This window comes from Pteronotus mesoamericanus, unplaced genomic scaffold, assembly GCF_021234165.1.
Source record: "Pteronotus mesoamericanus isolate MK-2021 breed Mesoamerican mustached bat unplaced genomic scaffold, CSHL_Meso_final contig_169, whole genome shotgun sequence".
NCBI classification, from domain to species: domain Eukaryota; kingdom Metazoa; phylum Chordata; class Mammalia; order Chiroptera; family Mormoopidae; genus Pteronotus; species Pteronotus mesoamericanus.
The window spans coordinates 7,650,838-7,660,187 of NW_026555068.1; the positions used below are offsets into that span (position 1 = coordinate 7,650,838).

General features: G+C 50.5%; 1 protein-coding gene across 1 annotated transcript; it reads left to right on the plus strand.

Moving 5' to 3' along the window:
* Window positions 1-206: 206 nt before the first annotated feature.
* GOT1L1 (glutamic-oxaloacetic transaminase 1 like 1) lies at window positions 207-8,181 on the plus strand. Its single transcript, XM_054565771.1, has 10 exons — window positions 207-321; window positions 938-1,119; window positions 1,424-1,535; window positions 1,788-1,897; window positions 2,118-2,210; window positions 2,303-2,453; window positions 2,934-3,099; window positions 3,621-3,763; window positions 4,030-4,190; window positions 8,170-8,181. Exons 1-10 carry the CDS (start codon window positions 207-209, stop codon window positions 8,179-8,181), a joined length of 1,245 nt encoding a protein of 414 aa, XP_054421746.1.
* The last annotated feature ends 1,169 nt before the right edge of the window (window positions 8,182-9,350 follow it).

Consider the following 9,350-nt stretch of genomic DNA (forward strand, 5'->3'; position numbering starts at 1 on the left):
ATTGTCTTTGAGGATCACCACCACGGAGACTGGGAGTTGGGTTCTGTTGCTCTGGTGACCAGTTGCCTGTGGCTTCTGCCTTGGAGCTGCCAGGGTTCTGGGAAGAGGCAGGCCTGTGTGGCTCAGGCTTAGCGGAAGGCTTCGGGCAGGAGCAAGAGAGAACACAGGAGTGGACTCATAGTCTTGGTTCTACGTTCATCTCAGTGATGTCCACGCTTTCACTGTTCTTGGACGTGCCTCAAGCCCAGAAGCTAGAAGGCAGCTTGTTAAAGACCTACAAACAAGACGATAGCCCTAACAAGATGTTCCTGGCCTATAGAGGTAGATACCTCAGACTTAGTACATCATGATGGCCTCTAGGCGGCAGTATTCCATTGTCGCAGAGGAATCGGGAGCTAGGTCTGTTCTTGTCAACAAAATTGCCCAGTGGGGAAAAGAGCAGAAAACGTCCTGGGTCATTCTGCCTTTCTCTGGGGGCTTCCTGATATTTAGTATAAGCTCTGGTATATCCACTTCCCCAGCTCTATGTGGGGCCTGCATGGGCCCTGCTCTTCCTTCCGCCTCTTCCCTCACCCGCGTTCTGTTCCTGAACCAAGGATGGTTCCCAAAATGGACTCTTCTGACGCACAGCCAGCCCTTGCCACTGTGAAAGTCAGTGTTACCTTTGTTGAATCTCAGGTAACTATAACTCAGGTTGTAGATCATTTTTACCCTTTAAAATGGCATAGGTTTCTGTTGTCTTCTTTAAAAAGATAAAAATTATACAGAGTCACTAACAGCGCACTGTTTTTATAAAAGAGAGGAAAAAAGGAAAGTTGTCTTCTCCTAGGCGACTTTCCAAAGCCCCAAGAAAGCCAGGACAGATGAAGTGTTTGTGGGCTGTCAGCAGAGCCCCAAGGCCCCGCCTCCCGAGCGCCCTCTGCCGTTCTTCTCACAGTCTGCATGACCAGCGGGGGCCAGCCCTGGGTGTCTTCCGTGGTGCGCAAGACCCGACTGCAGATTGCACAGGATCCCTCCCTGAACTACGAGTACACGCCGGTGACGGGCATGAGATCGTTCATCCAGGCCTGCGTGGAGCTCCTCTTTGGGAAGCACAGCCGAGCCATTGCGGAGAACAGGGTGAGAAGAAGGGGAGAACAGGGGGAGAACCCGGGAAGTGGGGGTCGGAGACTGCACCCTTGAACCGGAAAGGGACTGCGGAGGGCCCCTGGTGTGGACACAGGAGACACCTGAGGCTCACGGAGTCCAAAGCTTGTCACTGAAGGGCAGAGCGAGCATCAGAACCCGAAGCCCGTGCCCCTGGTGCCAGCCCAGGCGGCTAATGTGCAAGCTCCTGCTGCAAACGAAGGACCTGAATCCGAGGTGGTACTGGTGTCACCCTCACTCTTTTAAAACGTTATTTCTCTCTATTTTTTGCTGGCAGGTAGGGGGTGTACACACTGTTGGCGACAGTGGTGCTTTCCACCTTGGGGCCCAGTTCCTCAAAACTTGGCGTCAGAATTCTCAAATAGTTTACATCGTTTCTTCTAAAAAAGGTGAGTGTTATACCAGGTGAGGGTGACAGAAGATGCGGGTCCCTTGTTCTTAATTCCCACCCCATTTACAACCTTCATTGTTGTCCTTCTCGCTCTCTGCCATGACAAATGGTGGACAAGCCAAATTAGGCTGGTCCTTCTCCTGTCCTCGCCCCCCTTTCGCCCAGTGACCCTCAGGCCCATTCTCTGGTGTGTCTGTCTCCCGCTCTCCATTCCTTATGCCCTTGCTGGTGGGGGGCTGTGTTCCCACAGAACACCATGGACTCATCTTCCAGGACATGGGCTTCACTGTTCATGAGCACTGCTTCTGGGACTCCAAGCAGCTGTGCATGGACCCCAACGTGCTCCTCAATGTGGTGAAGGTAGAGGGGCCTCCCTCAGAATCTTCTCCCCGGCCCTGATTTACAGTTTTATTCTCCCTTCCTCCCCACCCCTCTGGTTATCCAAGGCCTTTTCGGGGCTTGGATTTGTCAAGTCCTTTGGTAGGATCCAACGTGGAGGGCCACTACTTCTCCTCCAAACACCCTGGTGCTGCTACCCCTCGGTAGGGGCAGCTCCTGATGAGACAGTCTCTATCTGCAGCAGGCCCCCCGTGGCTGTGTCTTTGTGATCGGGAACATTGGCAACTGCAAGTTGACAAAATGTCAGTGGCCAAAGTTGATAGCCATCATGAAGGTGAGCCCAGCGTCTCGCCTGATTCCCCCCCCCCACCATCTACCACCACCTTCATCAGCCTCATCCTCTTTTCATTCTCCTTTCTCCTACAGAAGAAGCAGATATTCCCATTTTTTGATATTTCCTATCAAGGTTTATCCACTGGTGACCCAGAAGAAGATACTAGATTCTTAGAATACTTTGTTTCTGGAGGCTTTGAGTTCTTCTGCAGCCAGTCTCTGTCCAGGAATTTTGGCATTTATGGTATGGTTGGTCGGAAGGAGCAGGGAGGTCTGGTGCTAAAGGGGTGCCATGCCCGTGGAGGGAGTGAGGCGTTCGGCGTCTCCTGCCCTGTGGAGAGAGCCGCGGCCTCCAGAGAGAGCCATGTGGAGACCGGAGAGCAGAGGCAGACGTCGGGTTCCTGGTATCATCTTAGCTCAGTTAGTAAAACTGGCTCCAGTTACATCGTTTTCCTCCTTAGGCCTCGTTTCCTCATCATAAAATGAGGGGTTAAGATTAGTTATCCTTCTACTCCTTTCCATCTCTGAGACTCTTACTTACAGCTACTCTTTTTGGAAGAATAATCTCTGGCAACTTCCTGGGGCCTGGTGACCAGCGTGGCTGGGCTGGGAGGAGGGCCCTGTAGGTGACCCTGCTCTTTCACAAGGCCGGAGGCAGAGCTGCAGGGGAAAGCCCTGGTAGGGGAAGAGGAGACCGACAAGGCCGTTTCTCCCAACGCTGCAGATGAAGGAGTGGGGGTCCTTGTCGTGGTGGCACTCAACAACCAGATCCTGCTGTGCGTCCTCTCCCAGCTGATGAACTGTGCCCTGGCCCTGTGGCTAAACCCTCCTACCTCCGGTGCTCGCATTGTCACATCCATCCTCTGCAACCCTGCTCTGCAGGAAGCCTGGTAAGGGCGAAGGGTCGGGCAGGGGAGAATGGGCAGAGCCTGCGGATGCACACAGACTTCCCGATTCACAGGATCCTGCCGGTGCTTCTCTTCCCGCCCCCCCCCCCCCGCGTTGCCTCTTTACTCCATTCACTCATCAACATTTACTGACGACCCGCTGTGTTCCAACGACAGTAGCTATGCCAACATTTGCCCTCCTATAGAGGAGTAGGTAATAGGACATTCTTTTGGGACACAGGCTGATAAATTACGTGAACTCTTCCAGACTGCAGGAGATTAGGAAGCTTCAAGGGCTTGCTACTCTGGCAAAATCAGCTAAGAATGTGCTTGGCTTGCTTGAATTAATACAGGCTGAAACTTTTCTCCTATTCATAACCATCTCAGATCATTGGCTCCACCAGCATGCCCCGAGGCACTCTGGTTGGGGGCTTTTGAAGGGAAGGGGAGTCGAAGGGCAATGAGGAGGTTGGGAGCACAGGGAGACCTCACGTGTTAATTCCTCGCTGTCCTTCCTTTGGCAGGAAACAGAGTCTGAAAGAGATTGTAGAGAACATCATGCTGACCAAGGAAAAGGTTAAGGAGAAGCTCCGGCTCCTGGGAACGCCCGGCTCCTGGGATCACATCACCAACCAGAGTGGGTCCCATAGCTATCTTGGACTTGACTGTAAGTGTCTAGGAAAGCATAGCTCTCCCCCTTCTGACCTTGGGCTTGTATTTGAACATTATATTCCATTGACTAGGCCACCAATTCCTAGCTTCACACCAGATTATGATTCTTTCTTGAAGAAAGTGAAGCTGCTTTGAAGACTCCCTATTCCTCATCCACCCCCCCCCCAAATGTTGACACTCCCTATCCCCCATAACCCACCTCGGGCTAGAGGGGACTTAGAGGTGGCCACCCTGGATCTGAGACCCTATGATTATCACCAGACTCACAGGTAGAATACCTGGTTAAGAAGAAACATATCTACATCCCCAAGAATAGTCGGATTAACTTCACCTGCATCAATGCCTGCAACATAGATTACATCACTGAAAGCATCAACGAGGCTGTCCTCTTCACAAAGGCCTCAGAGAACTGTCTTCAAAAAGTAAATGACCTTTTGTTAGAATAAAATCTTTATCCTCTGCAAAAATCCTGTGCTGATTATTCACTGCTACAGTTCATTTCTCTGCAAAGCACTGTGTGTGTCTCTTTCTCTGTCTACTTATAAAACATTGGTCTGGCCTCAGTAAAGGCAGGGGCACAGGCCCAGAGAAAAAGGGAGTGTCTACCTTAATATACCATCTCATATTTACTGAACACTCACTACGTTAAGGTCCTGATCTGGTGTCTTAGTTTGTTCGGGCTGCTATAACAAAATACTACAGACTGGGTGGTTTATGAACAGCGGAAATTTATTTGTCAGTTTCTGGAGGCTCGGCGGTCCAAGATCAAGGCGCCAACAGAGTCAGTGTCTGGTGAAGGCCCGCCATGTGATTCACAAACAGCATCTTCTAGCTGTAACTTCACATGGCAGAAGGGGTAAGGGATCTTTCTGGGGCTTCTTTTATGAGAGCACTAATTCCATTCATGAGGGTTCTACCTTCATGACCTAACCATGTGCAAATACCATCACACTGGTGATAAGTGTAACATATGAATTGGAGGGAAAAACATTCAGACGATTGCATCTGGGCATCAAAGGGAAGGCAAAAAAAAACCATCTATAATCCAGTCCTTTTTCTCCAGAAGCTTAATTGGGAGACAACCTTGTCACATGAAACAGTTATAACGTGACCTTTCAAGGCTGACTGTAATAAAAAGTCCCCACAGATTGTATAGAGGTGAAATTCCAGTCCCCAACCTTCATGTCATTGTGGTGGAGGAAAGATGAGTTGTCCTGAAGAGCCCTTCCCAAATTACAGATTCATGAACAAATTTAATGTTGCTGCTGTTTTCACAGCAACATTGGAAGTGTAGAAGTGATTTGTTGCACAAGTTTAGATAGCTGAAACAATTATTTTGTCTTTTGTGTTTCTTTTAACCTATAGCTTCCTCTTCTGGGTTTTTTTTTTTTTTTTTTTTTGTGCAATTTTTAAAAACTGGGGAACTGGATTTTTTGTGCTATAAGGCTTCTCACGGACTGGATTTTGCTAATTTCATCCCCATGGTATCATTAACATGTTCCTCCGTGTCTCTGTATTTTTGTAAAAAATAAAAATCTAAATTAGAGGCTTGATCAGATTCAGGTTCCATTTCTTTTTCTTTTTTGTCTCGGTAAGGCTACATCACCGATGGCGCTGTTGTGTTTCATGGGAAAGCATGGGCTGCTGGTTTTTCGCTGCGATGTCAGCCACCGTTGATGATTGCTGCTGAGCTCCATTATTTCATTTGTGCGACAGACTGGCAGATAATCTAATTCTAACATCCCTTATTCACTTAATAGCTGGAATACTTTTATAAATAGAAATTTCCCCTCACTGTGATTTGCTTAATGTGGGGTAGATTTTATATAGAAAAAGCATAGCTAATGCTCGATTCTTTCTTTTAATTTACCAGGTTAAAAAAAACTTTATGAATTTAAAATGAGCTGATGATTTATTCTTCTGTAAACCTTGTCCTTATTGTTATTTGAAATGTCTGACCTTTGCCCTGGCCAGCATGGCTCAGTCGGTTGGGTGTCCTGCGAACCGAACCGAAAGGTGGCCCCTTCAAGTCCTGGTCAGGGTACATGCCTGAGTTGCGGGCTCTGTGCTTTCTCCCCTGCGAGGATGTGATGTTTCTCTCCTTCTCTTCCTCCCTCCCTTCCCCTCTATCCAAACAAACAAACAAACAAACAAACAAACAAATAAAGTGAATAGTAAGTTACATTCTTCAGAGATTATCACAGTTTTCAAAAGTGTGTCTGACTATAATACCTTGCTTGAGTACATTATAAAAAATTCTTAAATATCTCAACTTTGAGCTGCAGGAGCCCATTTAAATTAGTTTGTGAGATCTTTTCATACAACCCTAGTACTCTTTGATAGGTTCTTTACTTTCTGGCATGAGAAAAAGTTCCAAGAAGATTTTGAACATTTTCTGCCCCAGACCTAGCATCAGTCATTTCTCAAAAAAGCACTAATCACTCTTGGCAGATGTATTTATACGCGACAGCCTGGGCTGTTAAGGTGCTGGTTGCTACTGGACTGGTCATTATTTCCAACTCTTTCACTAAGATAAAATATGCTGAGTGCCTGTCTTCCTTTGCAAACCAGTCTAGGACACTGGAGACGTGCAGCTTAGGCTGAGTAAATTGCCAGCAAAAGCACCTGACTCTTCCGAGGGGTCCATCCAGGCTGTCATTACTACTAGAGCTAACGGTTGCTGAGCTGTACTGCTGTTCTAAGAGCTTTATCATCTCATTCAATCCTCATAACAGGTCAGAGAGGTAGGTTATTAATACTCTCATCTTCACTTTATAGTCTTGGGAGCATCAGTAACCTGACCAACCTAGTCCACGCCCACGGTAAGGGGTGCACGGGTCGATGTGCTTGGTGCTCTGACTTCGGCTACTACGGCGCCGCCTCCCTCCACCCAGGCTGCTCCCATCACCCCTTCCTTCTCATCCCTCAGGGGCTCTTGGACCCAACCCTAAAGAGGCAGTAGACACCCAGAGCAGGCCCAGAGGCGCCCCCAGGGTCCGGCGCGCCGCGGCCCGGGCGTGCCGCCTGCGCCCCGCGGAGGAAGGACAGCAGCAGAGCAGCGCCCCCGCGGAGCAGGTACTGTTCTTCGCGCGGAGGAAAACTTGCCCACGGTGGGTCTGGTATCACAAGGAGATGAAGGAACAGGCAGGAGGGAGGGACTGTTCGACAGCCTTTCTGACCACTGGGAGAGCCTTGCGAAAGGACGTGCGGCGCCACCAGCTGCACCAGAGTAGTTGCGGGCCAGCGCGGCTGCAGAAAGGCCAGGTGCCGCGGCCGGAGCCCCAGGCGGCTTCTGCCCGAGACATCGCGTGTCCGCTTTTGCGGTGACAGTCAGGTTCCTCCCTGTCGTTGCTGACGGCTGGCCGACGTGGACTCAGCGGGCCCAGGCGTCCTCAAGTGCCTTGGGCGGAGAACGCCTGCCCCGTAGCAAAAATTCCAAAATGCAGTGACTGATGCCCCGCCCCGCGCCGCACCCAGCCCTCTGGGGTCTCGGGTCATCGAGTGCACCCGCCTCGTAGGTGCCTGGCAACTCGGAGGTTCTCCTCGCGTGGGCACGCTGGGATTCCAGAGGGTCCCAGGGGATCCCAGGGACGTGTGTCTACTGGTGGGAGCGGGCGCCCCAGCCCAGCAGTATGTGGGTGCGCGCTTTGCAGCGCGTTTCTTGGGCTGCCTTCTCCCCTTTTCCGTCGGTTGTGGGTCCCAAAGGACCTAGTAGTAAATGAAAAGGAAATGGACGGGGGCGGGGGGGAGGTAGGTAGACCTGCCTTGGTTGGCAGGTGGCTGGGGAAGCACCATAAACCCGGGCATCATGGCCCTTCTTGCAGGACACCTTGTTCTCGGCTCCTCGCGGGCAGAGATGGCTTCAGGGTCGGCCTCAAATGTGTGGGGGAGGGTGGGGAGGATGGGGGCGGGGCGTCCCAGGTCGGCGGGCGCCTCAGCTTCGTCTGCGGGGCAAGTCGACAATGGTGTCCTGCGGCGGGCCAAGCGTTCGCCTCCAGAACCAAGTGGACCACGGAGACCCGGTGCTACCCACGGTCTTGCTTCTGACCACGGGTGTCGGGGTTATGGGGCCAATGACCAGCTTGCCGCGTCGGAGGGAGCCCAGAGGTGACACAAAGACGATACCTAGGCACTGACCTGGGCAAGTAGGAGGTAGAGGTTGGCTGGGGTGGATGGAGGGGACTTGGAACTGCTCTTGAGCGCTCCCAGTGGGCCTTCGCCTTTCCTGGAGGTTTTCATCCTGTCCTGTATCGAGGGTTTTCCTGAGCAGCCACACCGTGTGTTCTTGTCTACCCTTCTCCCGCGCACGCGCCACAGGGACCCTCACCCCACACTGTGAGTTCAGATTTAAGTGCCGTTTTCCGGCTTGATCACACTCCAGCCACACCGGTCTTCTTCCAGTTCCTCGAATAGAAGCAGGTCTTAATTTCTCAGTGCCTTTGCACTTGCTGTCTCTTCTGCCAATAACCCTTCCTCTGCTTTCTCCGAGGTTAGCTCTGTCTCACTGAGTCTCAGCCCTTAGCTTAAATATGTCCTGTAGGGAGGCTGTTAGCCAACCCTCTTACCAAGTAAGGTCTCCCCTTCTACAAAAACTTATATCCTGTCTTTCTGGTGTCCTTTGTACCTCCTGCCACGCTTTGTATTTATTCTATGTTATTCTCTGATGTTGAGAATTTAATGTAAAATAGGGCAGGGGACTTTTTAAGCCTGTGACTCTCACTTAATAGCTTCTCAAAATTTTCGGTGATAGTATTTTATTAATTAGTGGACTCTTTGCTCCATACAACAGTAGAGACAGAAAATGTCTCTGGGAATAGGGCAGTCTACCCAGCTTCGCAGGAGCCTGCTGTTTGTCACAGCATAGGGCCAGCAGCTAAGTATAGTCTTCTTTCCCGAATCCTCCCTTAGAAGCGTAAAGGTCAGCTACCTCTGCAGGGCAGTGTTCCTGGGCCCTCACACGGGGTCTGGCACTCAGGAGCTCCATAGACGTGGGATGCTGAGTGGAGGTGGGTCTCCCAAACACAGTCTTGACTCTTCTTTGTCGCCCTTTGAAGCAAACTCAGCACGTCCCTGCATTCCTCCAACATTGATCTCACATCACAAAACTGAAGCTGTCATGGGACATGGAGAAGTGAAATATCCAACATGGCATACTTAGTAAAATCCCCACTAGACCTCCCTATGATTCCCCCAAAGTCCCTGGCTGGCATTTTCGTCCTCTTCCTGTTACCTCTGAGAGGTTTACAACCTCTCAAATTTCTTAATGGCCTTGAGCAATTCAGCTCAGGCCCTGGGCTTCTACCTTCCACTCAAGCCCCTTAGAAGGCAGTTTAGAGAGCACCTCTTTTTATGGGAGCACACTCTGTGGGGGTGTCACCGCCCCCTCCACATACCTGAGCAGCTTATTCAGTGTTTCCCAAGACAATGGATTTCCTTGGATGGAATGGGGCAGAGGGAGGGTGCATGCCTGTACTTAAGAAAAATGAGCTTTTCTCCAATTTATCACAATTTTTTAAAGTTATTTTTTCAAGATTTCATTTATTTTTAGAGAGAGGGGAAGGGAAGGAGAAAGAGAAGGAGAG